Source organism: Benincasa hispida, chromosome 10 (genome assembly GCF_027475165.1).
Source record: "Benincasa hispida cultivar pf3 chromosome 10, pf3_genome.v1.1, whole genome shotgun sequence".
NCBI classification, from domain to species: domain Eukaryota; kingdom Viridiplantae; phylum Streptophyta; class Magnoliopsida; order Cucurbitales; family Cucurbitaceae; genus Benincasa; species Benincasa hispida.
In genome coordinates, this window is record NC_143487.1 from 34,280,242 (window position 1) to 34,296,446 (window position 16,205).

The following is a 16,205-nucleotide window of genomic DNA, read 5'->3' on the forward strand; positions in this document are numbered from 1 at the left end:
ATGAAACTCAATCCAACAAATTGAAACTAAGTTGATATCAACATAAAAATGATATTGTGTAAATTAACTATGCACATAAATCAATGATGCAAGTCTATCTCAGACAATAGATAGAGGTTGATTGCTAATAGACTATCAATAAAACCAAAGTGATTAAAACCATTCTCTCTCAAAGAAAAAGAAACCAAAGTGATTAAATTTAAAGAACAATCTATCAATATGCACAAAATGATACTGATGATATTAATCCATCAATAATCAAAATACTATAAGGCTCAAAGATAATATACTTCAAATATTGGACATAGGTAACAAAAAATATATAAATAAAAAATAAGGTCCATTTAATAATTATTATTTTTTTTTTTTTTGAAAATTAAGTTTAATTCCTCTTAATTTCTTACCATGATTTCCATCTTTTTAAGTAAAAAAATTTTTAAATTTTTAACCAAATTTCAAAAACAAAAATAAGTCTTAAAATTTATTTTTTTTTAGTATTCAAAACTTGATTTGGATTTTGAAAACAATGGTCAAAAGTATATAAAAGAGCAATAAATTTAGAGGTAGAAAAGATGTTTATAGACTTACTTTTCAAAAACTAAAAACTGAGGTCATATTTGATAAAGATTTCGTAATTTATTTTTAAAAATTAAATCTATTTCCTTCCCATTTCTTATAACAATCTACATTTTTCTTAAGTACAATGATTGAATTCTTAACCAAATTCTAAAAACAAAAACAAGTTTTCAAAAACTACTTTTAAGCCATTGATAAAAAGTAGATAACAAATAAATAAATTTAGAGGTAGAAATAGACTTAATTTTAAATTTTTTAAAAAAAAAAACACAAAAAACAAATCATTACCAAATAAAGTCTAAAAAACCAAACGGTTAGATAACCATTTCAACTAATGTTTTTTATTTTTGAAAATTAAGCATATTTTCTCTTAATATCTTAAGATGAGTAGTATTCTTAATCAAATTTCAAAAAACAAAAATAAGTTTTAAATAGTTACTAAACCGACCCTAATAATTGGTCTTTTAAACAAACACTTAGACACGTCTTTTAACTTAACACATCAGCCAAAGGCTTGGTGATACATTAAAAAGAGAGAAATTTACCGACCGACTTTCTCCGTCATAGAGCAATTAACAAAAAAACCTAAAAGGTTGTCCATCAATTGATAGCCATTACTACCAAACATATCGAAAACACGTAAAACATCTACTACTACTACTAAGCTTGTTTTGGACTGGACAAAAACGCATAGTTTGCAAATTATGGGATGCACTCTATTTTGAGCTCCCCGTTGGTAGTAAGCCATAATATACGATCAGAGATTAATCTATGCATCAAAGACGTTTTCATTAACAGATCAATTTTGTTTCTATGGTTACAATTTTTTAAATGACTAGTTCCAAAACCATTTCAAATTTGTTATGAACTACTAAAGAATAGATGATCAAATTCCTCCCCTACATTTGTTCAACTAAAAGATATCCAAGTTATGAACCAATAAACCAACGGATGGTTTGTTCTCTTCCTAGGAAAAACAATACTAATCAATAATATTTTCAGCAACTGTTAAATGAATGTAGAGGCATTAGAGAACCTATGAACTTTGCCACAGAAAAGTCAAGATCCTATTCTCTTAACTCCTTTTCCTTCTATTGCGTCATGTGTGCTTAAGAGAGAAAGAGAGAGAGACTTACAGAAAATGTCGAAAGCATCGTTGAACTAATGTTCTGATGCTTTCACTTTCAGCCCACAACTTGACAGACCTCAGTCCCGTAAACAAAAATGGACTCACTCAACCAAAATATGATCAAAAGCATTTACACAGAATCAAAATTTGGATTTAGATGGAGAAAAGGGGTATGAGTGTGTGCATGTACATGAACATAACCTTAGGTCTGTTCTGTGAGCGAAGGTATTATTTTGTTGTGAACTTGGTCAAAGGAACAGAAATCTCATGTCATCCAAGCTTAATTTTCCCAGGGCCTCGTTAGAGCCACCTACAGTTCTGCATAGAGAAGCAGAAAGCATTTTTGTAAGATCAAAAGGCAGGCACGACAAGGAATGATGTGTCAGTTGTGTTATATCATTCTAACGTACCCTTCAAATACCAGTTCTTTCCTCTCTTGCAGCTTCAAAATCCTCTCCTCGATAGAGTTTTCAATAATGAATCTCGTAATTCTGTTGATGTCAAACGCATATTAGTCCTGTATTTTGAGACTATAGTAGAAAAATGGCAATTATATTTATCAAAATACTGCACCTGATAGGTTTATATTGCCCAATTCGATGGATTCTGTCTTGTGCTTGCCGTTCCACAGCAGGATTCCACCAAGGGTCCATGATGAAGACCTGAAGTGAAGATCAAAGGAGGAAAATACAGTGTATTCATCACCGAACACAAACGATTAATTTGATGAGCAAAAACATATTTATGCACGACAAATAACTGCACCATGCTGCATCTGCATATTATTGAGGTCATGTGCATGTTTAATTGCATAATCAATCAAAAGAAACTCCTTACATTCGATGCCACAGTGAGATTGAGGGCAATCCCTCCAGCTTTTAAGCTCATTAGAAAAATCTTGCAATCAGGATCGTCAATGAATCTATTAATAGCATCACCTCTTTGAGTCAAGGACATGCTTCCAATTAATTGAACGCAGGTAATACCAGACTGCAAAGGGTTCGTTGCATTCCATAAAGTGAATTATTGTACTTGAAATCAGAAGAGGAATCTAAATGCTTATTCTACTCACCTTGGTTAGGGAATAGTTTATGAGATCCAAAAATGACGTGAATTGGCTAAAAACGATTCCTTTGGCAGAACCATCTCGTTCAAACATGAATCTAATTTCTTCTCTCTGGAGTAGGAAAAAAAATGAAGACATGAAAAAATGAGATCAAGACAAGACTCCGGAGTCTTGTGTAATAGCTATAATCTTATGAAGATAAAAACAACAGAAATTACAAAACCACACATTCTCAACTGGAGTGATCTTTATCAAGACAAGACTCCAGAGTGTTGTACTACAAACTCTTTCGTCAACAGAGATACATTTCTCTTACAATGAAAAAGAAATCCAGAAATACTTACTCAATTTGGAAGAAAACAGCACGGTACAAATTTTCAAGTATAATATTAAGCTAGCAGCTACCAAGTCAAAGTGTCACCAAATACATAAAACGTAACGTACATGACAAAATGCTCATTTCTTCATTTACATTCAAAGACTAAATACAAATAGGGTAGTCTTGAATAAAACATACCAAAGCTTCTATTTTTGTGCTTGTCTGAAAATTTTCCAACTGTATTCTGTTAAGTATACTTGAAGATTTAAACCCCTTGATTGTATTTTTAACGGTTTGATCTCTAACAGCCAGACTTGTGCTGAAGTCAATGGTGAGCATCTTTGAGCAAGAAGGACATGAGACACGCTTCGAAAAATCATTGGTATAATCAATTATGCAGGCCTTACAAAATGTGTGCTCGCAAGAGCTAACCTGATAGAATATAAGACATTACTAAAGTGGCTTGTAGATCATATATGAAGTGAACAGAAGCAATAATCATGGTATTAAATTCAAACATAATGAACAATAAATTTCTCTCTAGAATAATATTAAATGACATCAAATTCAATATTAACTGTTAGAGATTCAATCTCAACACATTAGTTATTTCAAGACTAGTTGAGGGATTTATTCTAAGTAATTTGCTACCGTTACAAATTCAGTTTAGTATGGTAGCGATCAAATACCAGATGTTCCACTTCCAGCAACGTCCTCTGATAGACCCCCAGTTACTAAGGTATACACTCGGAGGAATAAGGAGAAAAGGGGCGAGCAAAATAATGTCAAACATGAGGAGTGAAAGTTGTTTTACCTGGGTGAGTGTGTTTGATTGTGTGGGGTCCATGGGATTCGGTTAGTTGGAGAAAAGTCTATATAGAGGCAGAGAGGGAGGCAGTGAGTTTTTATCTTATGCCCAGAGTCAGTTTTTAACTTATTATCTTTTGGGCATACTGTTTTGTAGCTCTTTTGAGCATTAGAGGGAAAGGGAGAGATTTGAACTCCCTTGAGCACACTGGAGCACACAAAAGATGAATATTTGAAACCTCATACATTCAATGAAAATTTATATTCTCAAACAGCAGAAAAAAGAAAATAGGAAAGGGAGGGATAGTGGGGATTCACCAAAGCTTCTTGTCACAACAAAAACACTCACCACAGGTTCTTCTGCTGGCTCATGACAAATTCCACATAATTGGTTGTTATTATCAGAATCAGCAATGCTTCCACAACTTATGGCATTAGTTTTAGAATACACCACGAGATATGGATGATTAACTGCCTGGAACATTATGAGAAAATGAAATAAATAAAAATCATTAGTAGATCAACTATGGAATGTTTTTAAAACAAATCTATTGGCAAAAGTTTTTGTTAAATTGAGGTTAACATGATAAAATACATCTATTTAAATTGCCAGTGAGAGAAGTAAGGAATCATCATAAGATAAATTCAATCCAATGCATAAATTGAGAAAATAGAAAGCAATAAAATTCTTTATCCATATTTCTCAAAATAAAAGTACTAAGTTCTTTAATCATTTTATTTGAGTTCTGTTAAGATTAACATCTCCATTATATAAATTGTCCATGTTGAAACTTATAGCTAGTATGGTTTTATTCTTTGACATAACTTTACTCCAAAAAATCATTACACATGTTGCCCTTGATTGCACTTCTAAACGATGTTGGCCGATTTACATTTCAAACTTGTGAATCTAATGCTCAATTTAAATTCTAGTACTTCCTCAAACTCCAAAGACTAACAATCGATATAATGTCTCAAGATCAACATCTCCATTATATGAAATTGTCCATGCTGAAACTTATTCCACTTCTAAACAATGTTGGGCAATTCACATATCAAACTCGTGAATCTAATGCTCAATTTAAATTCTAGTACTTCCTCAAACTCCAAAGACTAACAATCAATATAAATTTCCAAGCCTAACCAGAAGCCACAGACCTGCCTCAAGCGAATCAAAAGGTCAAATATGTGTGCATAATTACTTGTTGCTGTTCCAGCTGCCACAAAACTAAAAGGAGAAATACATTAAACAATCTCACATGGCATCTATCATCAATGTTTGCATTCTCATATTGGCTGAATAGTGGAAGAAAACATAATCTTTAAAGAAATGATTGGAAATAACCTCCAAAGCACACACACAAGAAATGGCAGATTAGACCAACGGCATTTTTTTGCCAATTGTCAAGTAGGAAAATTGAGTATCAAGGTTATATAGAAGTCCATTCCCCTAACTCTTTCCCTTCAGCAGACTGAGGCAGGATTTAGGAATTATTTTGAGTTTCTTAAAAAGTGCCCCTTCAATCATTTTAACTAATTTATGTCTGATCTCCTAAATAAAATAGAATAAAAATAATAACTAATTTGAGTGTTTGGTAAAAACCAATTCTAAACTGAAATTTTCATACACGCTTCAGTTCTTTCTCAATTATAGTGCTGCTTCAGAGAATAGCTTTCTGAATAATCAACATTTTCATTGATAACATTAAATATGCATTCAGAGTAGTACAATATGAATTCTCAGTTCAGTTACTTCCTGCCCCTTGATCTTTTTTTCACGGTACAGTAACATCTTCCTTCCAAAAACTATGCAGCCATTCCATATTCACCCACACAAAGTAAATTCCACCATAGCTATCTAACGAAAAATGATTCAAATGGAACCAGGAAAAAAGAATGCAATTCAAATGAGACAAATTACCAAGTCTCGGCCTTGACAAAAGCCTCAAGCTTCTACATCTAAGATTTTAGCCTAGGTAAAAAAGTAAAGTGATAGCAAAAACTTGGAGAATAGTTTCAACTACAAAAGCAATCATTTTCTATATTCACACATCTTCAAATTAAATTCCAGAACTAGAAGACTTCATATAGTAATAAAACATTTTCCAAAGTAGTCCCCACATTTTTAATCGCCTGCATCAAATGCAGCTGCATTCATAAGCACTGAAGAGACTTTGATCTTAAGATGGATCAAAGCTGCGTAAACAGGTTAATAAAAAACAAAACAAAAAGGCAGTAGATAATGATGGTCACTCACGTATTAAATTTTGCTCGACTGTCATTATACAATGATTCATAGAAGTCTTCTTCTTGAATGTCAAGGGTATCTCGCCTAATTGAAACCTATGAGAGGATTGGTAGGAACTAAAGTTAGTTTCTCCATCGATAAGAACTAACAAACTTAAGTGTGTATGTCCACTTACAATACTTGGAGGAAGAGCAAGTTCAGCAGCTCTACCCTTTTTGGTGCGTCGGAGTACAGTGCTACTTAAAATCTTATGCTTCAGCAATATCATACCTCTTTTAAACTCTGGACCTCTCCCAAAATTTTGAATCCGTAGAGTAATATTCTTCCAAAGCAAAACATAATAATCAAAAAACATAGTTTAACATTACCGAGATATAAAAATGACACACATTGCAGAACTTACCTTATTCCACCAGCAAAAATGCCGCACACGTTTATGAGGGCAGTTTGGACAGGTAGGAGAACTGTAATTGCCCATGAGGGTCCAACATCACATGATTTTTTATAAGAAAATTAATGAGTCCAAAAACAAGGAAGCTTATAAAAATTTCAAATGAAAATTTACGAAGTAATGCAGAACAATCTTGAATCTCAACTAATACCTATGATCGAGTGTTCTACAATCACAGTCCTTACAAAAGTAGAAAGAATATGGGACAATTTGCAGGAAGCGAATCTGAGAGTATCCAAAAACACGTTAATTTAAGAAGGAACACTTTCCTCAGAGGTAGACAATGTTCTAAACAAAGCAAAACTTACAAGAGAGTAAAGCTCCCCTACGCGATTCTGGATAGGTGTGCCACTTAAAGCCCATCTAAATGAAGAAGAAATCGCAAGAACAGCTTTTGCAGTATTAGACAGCCTATCTTTTATGAAATGCGCCTACGTTTGCATAAAATTTTGTTATATTTCAACAGCAACTAGAACCAATCAAACTACTGATGGAAATCAAGTTGTGCAGGTTTCTTTTTTCCCTTGTTCTTACCCAAAAAAAAAAACATACAAAAAAGAACAACAAACAAAAAGAAAACAGATGGTTTTAGAATCTCACCTCATCCAAAATGACACGGTCCCATATCACAGAATGCAATACTGATTTCCCACAAGGTTTTTCATCATTCTCATTCTGCCCCATTGTCTGTCCAAGAGTGCTTTTCTGGCCACCACGCTTGTGAACATTATTGTTCTTACCTTTCGCAGATTCTTCCTGTTTATATATTTGTGGTTGTATAGGCCTTTTTCTTTGTTGCTTAGCCTGCTTCTCTGTTTTGACAGCATCAGGCCCACAAATGTACATCAAGTGAAACTTCAACTTCTTCTTATAAAATAGTTTATTACAGTAGGGGCACCTATCCTTGGGAGGCATCAGATGTTTCCTGTAATCAGCCTCAACGACAGAGTATGTGGTAATAACAAAATCATATTCTGATAAAATCTCAAGACTCTGTACACGTTTTGGACCATGATACACAAGCACCTTGTAACTTCCCTTTGATGTGAAACGATCAATCTCACTTACCCACTGGCTCACAGCAACCACAGGACATATCACAAGTGTCGCTTTGATCGAAGGTAAGTCCTTGGAAGAACTTGGATGTGTTGAGGGTCTCCTCAGTCCAGAAGTTCCAGATAGTTGACGTTTAGCAAGTACCAGGGCAATAGCTTGGATGGTTTTTCCCATTCCCATTTCATCTGCAAGTATCCCACCTTTAATTGAAGAATCTTCCTGCTTCAGTGCCCAAGCTAGCCACTCTTTCTGGTACCGTAGTAGGGGCATCGTAAGTGCAGAGGGTGTTTCTACAGCTTCAGTCAATACTTCATTTTGATTAGCCAAATCAAAATCTTTTTCAATGTTTTCATCGATCCATCTCTCATATTCTTCCTCCCAGACATTCCACAAAAGGGTAGGTTTTGGCTTCTTCTTTCTTGAGTACTTGGTCTTTGGCTTCTCTATATCAACCACACCCTGGGAGTTGGCAATTTCTGGTTTCTGATTGTGTATGTTTTCATCATTACCTACATTGCTTCCCACTTCCTGCTCAATGCTAGGCCCCTCCTTTTTAATACGTTTTCTCCGTGTCTTTGCTCTAGACTTCTTTATTGAAGGCTCACCGGAGTCCTCAGAACTCGAGGAAAGAACTGCCCAATTAAAACTGTCAACTCATGGTTTAACGTCGATCCCAGTTATACTATTTGTTCATGATGATATAACCTGTTAGGTAAATGAGTAAAACCAAAGGAAGGCGTTGCAGGCACAGCTGACGTGAACAAAAGATTTTTGAAGAGATTGTTCGAGAGAAAAGTTCACTTAACCGAACAAACATGCACGTACACCGATGAAATGAGAAAGAAAAAGAAAACCTATACAGAAATAGTTGACACCAGAACTGATCCAGCTTGCAACATATTTTCTTACCAGGACTACCATAATTAAAATATCTACAGCCAAAAGAAACCACGATACCTTCACATCCGCTGTCAGAAACAAGAGATGACACGTCTATATCATCAGAGGCATCTCGGTCTCCGTTTCCTGCTCCAATAACAAAACGATGTAATCACATAACTATTTCACAATTCATCGATCTTTCCCCCAAAAACAGTGGGAAAAAGAGGAAACAAAAAACACAGAATGTGCAGAGAGATTGTGTATTTCTAGTTCGAAAGACATTACATCTCTATAAAACCTCCTCCAGCACAACAGTATCAAAAAAAATCAAAACATTTTGTTTTCAAAAACACGCTGAAACGCAATCTTAGATCCTGCAGTGCCGCAATCGAGTTAAAATCATAGCCATACATCCTCGTTGCGCCACAATCGCTTATTCCAGTACAAGAAATTCACAACATCTAAACAGAATTTCCTCCGGCACAACAATATCAAATAACTCAAACAATCTTAATTCAAAAACACGCCAAACATAATCTTAAATCCTACAATGCCGTAATGGATTTAAAAGCATAGCAAAACCTCCTTGTTTTCTAGTAAATTAAACATTAGGTTTTCAAGAAACAGAAAATTCTAAAGAAATACACAGTATACGATACATGAACAAAACGCACAAAATCGAAACCGTACCTTCGATAAATACGTTGGAGGTCGTTTTACGAGGACGAAGCTTCATCGGAAGAACGAAACGCTGCGATCTTCTCCTCTTTAATTCTCCTCTCCGGGCGATGACGGACGCTTGAGCAGCAGCAGCAGCAAGAAGAAGAAGAAGAGGAGGAGGAGGAGGCGACAGCAGCTGTGCAGTGAGAAAGGACCGGCAGCGAAGGGAAAGTACGGAGAAGAAAACGAAGGGAGAGTGAAGGATGCGTTGAAGTTGAATGAGTGTGATAGGATCGGCGGGAAAGGGGTTGGTTATGATTACTGTGATTGCGAGCGCGAAAATCCATGTTTATGAGTTAAAGAGTGGGGTCCACCAAACGGTGCGTTTCATGTTCATTCCGAGAAGACGCTTAAAACTTCCCCAACAAGTTATCGTATTAGTAGTAAATGTTTGTGTGCTTATTTTACATTGGCGGCCGACCATTCCGACGTGACTTACATCACGTGAGATATCTGATGTTGGAATAATTTCTCTAGTTCAGAAACACTTGTTAAATTACAAATTACACCCTCCACATTATGTCGAATACAACTTTCAATTTTCCCAATGGAAAGGGTGTTAAAAAAAACTCAATTTCAATGATAAAATTCTATTTGGACGGTTTGGTAGCCCGACTCGAGTTGTGTTGAGTGAGTACAACAAGTTGTACCCGTATTTTTTGTTCGGATAAAAATAAAACGATAGGTTTAATAATCATCAATTTATCACTCTCGCTCTCGTTTGTTTTTCATGTATTTTCATTACTCTCCCAATTTATAGTTAATCTCTCTCATACATCTCTTCACATGTGCTCTTCTTCTCTCATCGTCTCTCTTCTCTCGTTATATAGTTCGCCTTTTTCATCTTCTCTTTTTTTTACTTTGTTTGGCTTGTACGGGTTTTATTTTCCTTTTCTTCCTCGACTCCTCTTTTCTCTTTTTTTATTTTCCTTTTATGGTTGTACAATTTCTGTAATCCACAATTTTAAAGTTTTTTGGAATTTATGTCCTAGGTTTGGATCTGTATGTTCTCATTTTGGTTTCCTCATGATCAGTTACAAATCTTGTATTCTAATTGTTATGTTTATACATCTTAATCAGTCTGCCATTTTTTAACTAATCGATTGATTTTTTTTTTGCTTCCATTTAAATTGATTTTAGTATTCTTTTCTTCCTATTTTATACATTGAAATTGAACTTCAGTTTTACAAAATTTTCATATGATAATTTTAATTTTTTAGAGTTGGAATTTTGCCAAGAAAGAGATATACACAATCTTGAGGTCTCTTGTATAAAAATTTTATAGAGAATTTGTTATGTTATGCAAATGGAAAAGAATTGGAAGTTCTTTTGTTTTTGTCTTAGAAAAGTTTGGAAAATATGTGTATTGTTGAAAATTAAAATCAACACTAGCAAAAAAAAGACAAAGACAAAATCAATTTAATTTAGAAAAACTACACCAGATATTTCAACTCAACTCAACTATGCACTCCAAAACATAGACTTTCTGATTCAACTATGAAAATAAGGGCCTCCATTCGAAAAATTTGTGAAAAATGTCGCCTGATTTGTAGGCGAAGACAAATTATGGTAATTTGTTCCAATCCGAGACATAAATAAAGACAAGGATAATCTTTATTAAAAAAAAAAAAAAAAAAAAAAAAAAAAAAAAAAAAAAAAAAACCCTAAAGGCCACCCACAATATACACATAAAAATAAAATTAAAGGATCCGTTTTGACATGAAATGGATATATCCATATATCTCTGACTTAGATTTATGAGATGATAAAATATGGCAAAAACCTCAGTATCCAAACATAGATAATAATTAACAACTCAACACCACTATGCAACCCAAACACAAATAATTTAACTCTCCAACTAATTTAACTTCTCACCCCAAACACAGACAATTTAACTTTTTAAATAATTTAACTCCCCAGACAATAATTACTAACTCAACTCAACTCTGTACTTTTATTGCACGTCAAACGCCCCCTTAATGTATGCACATTAATGGAGAAAGTCGTCTTCCACTATCTAACTCCAAACTTCACAACTCAATTTAGTGTCTCAAACATTTCCTTAGTATCAAGTCATTCATGAATTTCAAAAAATATTCAATAAGTCATTGGACTATTATATACAAATTGAAATATTAGACATACAATTAAAAGTTTGATTAACTTATAAAAAATGCTCATAAACTTTGTACTTTTGTGTAAAAAATATCTTAAACTTTCAAAAATATCATTAAACTTTCAAAAAGTGTCAAAGAATGCCCTTGTCATTAGTTTTGGATGGAATTTTCAAAGTTTAATGAATTGAAAACAAAATTAAAATTTTAATATCTATTAGATATTTTTAAAAAATTAAAAAAAAAATGGAAGACTAAACTTGCAATTTAATCTAATCGAATCAAATGTTATCCATCTACAAACTATTCAATTCCGATAAATTATATTCTAAACTGATGTACATCGTAGTTTTTACCTTAAATGTGGGAAAAAATAAATGTTAGGCCAAAAATAGCACCTTACGTCTATTTTAGGTAGCCAAACACTAAACTCCAATGTGATGAAATTTAGCCTATGAAACTCTAAATCGACATTAATTTCACCCTTGTGGGATTCAGACACAAGACTCTAGAACACCACCATGTTTCCACTACCTCACTTACCACTCAACCAATGATGGTTTTTATTATTTTAAGTGAATAAGGTTATACATATATTTTATCTCAATCAATAACATGACTTTGATATTAATTATTAGGGATAACGATTCTCTCCATATCTCCACGTTACAAGTTATTGTGATTTTTATTTTTAGTTTTAGAGAGATGGTTGATCCTTAATCATATACCTATGGTATTTTTCTTATTGGACCAATACGAGAATTAGCAAGTAAAAATAAAAAGATAAAAAGGAAAAGAAGGAAGAAAATAATAGAAATAATAACGTAATTTAAAGAAACAAAATACTTAAAACGAAACTATACTAAAAAAACACTTAAATGAAACAAATAGTTTTCTTATGCAAATCACTTTTATTTTGAACCTAATGTTGAGGCTAGGATTAACTCTTACAATGATATGAAATCCCTATCGAATTAGAATTAGAAACCCTTTCGAATGAAAAAACCCTAATTCTCAATGACTAAAACCTTCCAACCAATATGATTTCAATCCTAAGGATTAGGTTAAACACAAATTACTTTAAGATCAAATATCTTTGACAAAAAACAAGTTTCCTAGTCCAAGATTCAAACACTCCACAAGAAGGATGATCAATTCCACTTGAATGTTCTTGCATGCAACTCAAATGAATTACAAATTCAAGAAGCTCTCTTAAAAAACAAGCAAAAAGCTAAAATTCAATTCATCATAATTTAATTAAAGCAACCTAATAGCAAAGTTTAAATAGCCTCCCAATAAAAACCCTAATACAACATAAAAAGACTAAATTACCCCTATTTAAATGTCATAAAAAGGATGAAATTGAAAAATGCTAAAAATACATCAAAATTATTAAATAAAATATAAATAACAATTTGATGTTTGAGCGGTTCATATCATCCTCTCCTTCTGTTGAATGATTCATCCTCGAATCCAAGTTAAAGACTTGTAAAGCAGTTTTGAAGTCATGGGAAGAAGATGATGTCAATTTCTTAGCATTCCTCTTAGATAGTCTCCCTCGTAAAGCATCCTTGTAATCATGAGATGTCAAAGGTTGACGTTGTCTTGGATTTCATCTAGTTTGGAAAGAACATTGATCCTTCCAACCCTTATTCTAATTGTGACCATCAAAAGTGTTAGGGTTGATGCCCTAAATCTTATGGGTCCTGTAGTTTGTAATTGTAATGTACAAACGATTTATTACTTAATATAATCTAAGATATTTTATTCGACATTTAGTAGCATTAACCCATAAACTGATAAACTATCATCCAATTTTATCTTCTCTAGCTTAAATATATATGTAAAGACATACAAGTGGATCATGTTTAAGTGATAACCTAAATGATTTGTAGTAGATGGACAAGATTGGATACTTTATCCTAGTAACAATATGAATACGACCCGCTTTGTAGATGTTATAATTGTTGTAAAGTGGTACAAATGATCTGATCCTGATCATTCATGTGGAGATATGTGAGCGGGGGTGTTTTATGCAAAAGGGTTTGTATAAAATCGGACCATGAAATGAATAGTCTCATTATATAACACCTTTAATAATAAAGACTTACATTTCACCAACATGACCATAGGTGACATGACATGAACCCTGATTGAGTTGTGAACTCCTGCCTATGAAGGCAGTAATTTGATTTGTATGGGTGAGAGTGGTCAAATCGTTGACTCAATAAGCCTACTATTTTGGGGATTCATTTTATTAGGAAACTGGGAACACAGCTACACAAGACAGAATTCACTCATTCCTTAATGACGGGATACGTAGATAAATTGTTCCTTTAAGGACTGATTCCGAGGCTTGAACAATGTGGCGTCACGCCCTCTCTTGGCCCGAGAGGGGTTTGGTCATAGCTGGACTTGACTTATTGTTCATTAGAGGGATCAGTGGTACTTAAGGAGTTAGATGTAATTACAGGGGTAAAATGGTAATTTAGACCCAGTTGTACTTGCAAACAATTTGTGAAGAGTCATCGTACTATTGACTGGTTATATCTAATGTAATTACAGGGGAAAATGGTAAAGGAGTTTAATTAATTATTCAAGTACCATTGGAGCTTCAATCTACAAGTCCATAAGGTCCTTTTGTAGCTTAACGGGGATTATTAAGAATTAATTTTGGATCAATTTAAATTGTTCAAATTAATTGAGGAAATTAGTTATATGTGACATAATTAAATTAAATTAATTATATGTGATATAATTAATATAATGTATTTTATACATTATGATATAAAGTTTATTATGAGAGAAAGTAAAAATTTGAATTTGATTAAAATACTAATTATATGGATAAGATTCATATAATTAAATTTAGTATAAATATAATTTATATTAAATATCATGCATTATTGAGAGAAATAAAACTATATGTTATATTGTATTTGATACGATATTAAAACTATAGATTATATGTTATATTTGATATAATATATAGTTTAATGTATATTATATGATAAGATGGTTATCATATATATATATTTCTTAAATTATTTTAAAATTTTATATTAATTTTTAAAATTAATATGGGAGGGAGTAACTCCCTCCCCCTGTTTTCTCTTGAGTGGAATAATACGTGTGGTAGTGTGAGGTAGTTTTTCTAGGAGATCTTCATCTTCTTCACAGAAGATTTTTTACAAAAGACATAGAGAAAATTCTTGTGGTGGTGACCATTGTGGTTTCTTGTTCGCGATAGTTCGTGAAGAAGAGGGATTACGTGAATAACGGTCCTTCAAGGGTAAGCACTTTCTAACCCTATCATTTCTCTGATTTATTTCTAAAACATGCTGTAATTTTTTGTATTATGCCTAAATTATTGTTCTGTAATTTTCCAATTCTGTGTAAAATTAAAATTGGAACGATCCCACTTCCGCAATCGAACTTCACCGTTCCTTAAAAAATAACTAGGCACAATCATTGAACTTTGCTTCATAGTCAAAGCTTTAACATCATGCAAAACCTCAAAGAATAAACTAGGCAAACTTGTTGAAAGTTTGCTAGTCAGAAAATGAACACTTTTGTTAACCTCACAAATTTCTAAACTCTCATTTTTGGCTTTTCTCTCATTTTTGTCTATAGATTGAGTATTACTCACATGCTTTTCTTCAACATATATTTCTATTGCTTTTGTCTCAGTCTCATGCCTTTTGTTTTCCAACTCACACACATCAAGTTTTACTTCTCTTGGAAGTAATGATATAACAATAGGATCAAAAGTTACTTTGGACTCCAATGGACTAGCAATGTTAGCACAAAGTATGCTCGTTTCAAATTCACTACCATTTATTTTCTCTACTCCACTACCACTGGTACATGTCTCTCTAGAAATAAGTGGTTCAACAACAGTTCCAAAATTACAGTCATGTGAGTCCTTGCAATCTAATGACTTACTAGACAAAACATCATGATCATGCATTGATACAACATTATTAAGTTTCTCTTTACTATTTCCTACCTTATCAAAATACTCAGATATAGTAGATAAACTAACTTTTTCCACTAACTTGTTGGTATTAGTAGTAGATGTAGAGTTAATGTATCTTTAAGATCTCCTTTGGAATTGTCTTTCTATCTTAATGTCAACGTGTACCATTTCTTCCAAATCCTCACAAGGTCGAATTTCTTCAAGATCGGCAAGCATCTCAACAATCTCTTCATCAAGTCCATTATAGAATCGATCTATGGTAGCTTCCCCATCCTCATATATAGTCATCTCCCCAAGTAATTGCAACATCTCTTCATAGTACCTTTCCACATTTTTGCTCATTTATTTCAAAGTTTGCAATTTGTGGAAAGATTTAGGTACAAAATAATTCCTCATAAGAACCTTGATTTCTTTCCATGAGGGTATTGCATGATTTTCGCTCATTCCCCTTTTCGACAATAAATGATTCCACCATATTGGTGCATAAGACAAAATAAATTTTACCTTTCTTTTTTCACTAAAGTGGTGGTGATCAAATACAACATCAATTTCTTCATCCCAATGAAGATACTCATGCAATTCTTCAAAACCCGTCCTTGTGTATATATGACTTACAAAATTCAGGTTCTTATAATTCATGAAAAATTTAATTGACCTACCTGTTTCTTTTTCTTTCTCGATTTTTTTCTAATTTCTTTTTTTGATTTTCTCCCATTTCAAACAATTTTATCTTATTTTTTCTTCAATTCCAATCAATTGCCCTCACACATACCCAATTTGAAGAATTTCTTTCTTCAACACTTCTCAATTTTGGCAGCCGTAATTTTCTTTCTTTTTTTTTTTTTTTTTTTTTAC

At 33.0% G+C, this 16,205-nt stretch overlaps 1 protein-coding gene across 2 annotated transcripts; it reads right to left on the reverse strand.

Moving 5' to 3' along the window:
- Positions 1-1,620: 1,620 nt before the first annotated feature.
- LOC120088695 (Helicase protein with RING/U-box domain-containing protein) lies at positions 1,621-9,522 on the reverse strand. Of its 2 annotated transcripts, none has more exons than XM_039046118.2 (16): positions 9,225-9,522; positions 8,610-8,678; positions 7,197-8,284; positions 6,905-7,027; positions 6,748-6,821; positions 6,549-6,609; positions 6,321-6,467; positions 6,155-6,240; positions 5,056-5,125; positions 4,247-4,372; positions 3,289-3,522; positions 2,778-2,882; positions 2,543-2,695; positions 2,279-2,367; positions 2,116-2,196; positions 1,621-2,023 (listed from the first exon to the last, which is right to left on the reverse strand). In XM_039046118.2, exons 1-16 carry the CDS (start codon positions 9,268-9,270, stop codon positions 1,954-1,956), a joined length of 2,622 nt encoding a protein of 873 aa, XP_038902046.1. In that variant the 5' UTR covers positions 9,271-9,522; the 3' UTR covers positions 1,621-1,953. The 2 variants fall into 2 exon arrangements, with proteins under 2 accessions (XP_038902046.1, XP_090161664.1); XM_090305538.1 differs by having other exon boundaries at positions 7,197-8,357; positions 9,225-9,480.
- Between the last annotated feature and the right edge of the window lie 6,683 nt (positions 9,523-16,205).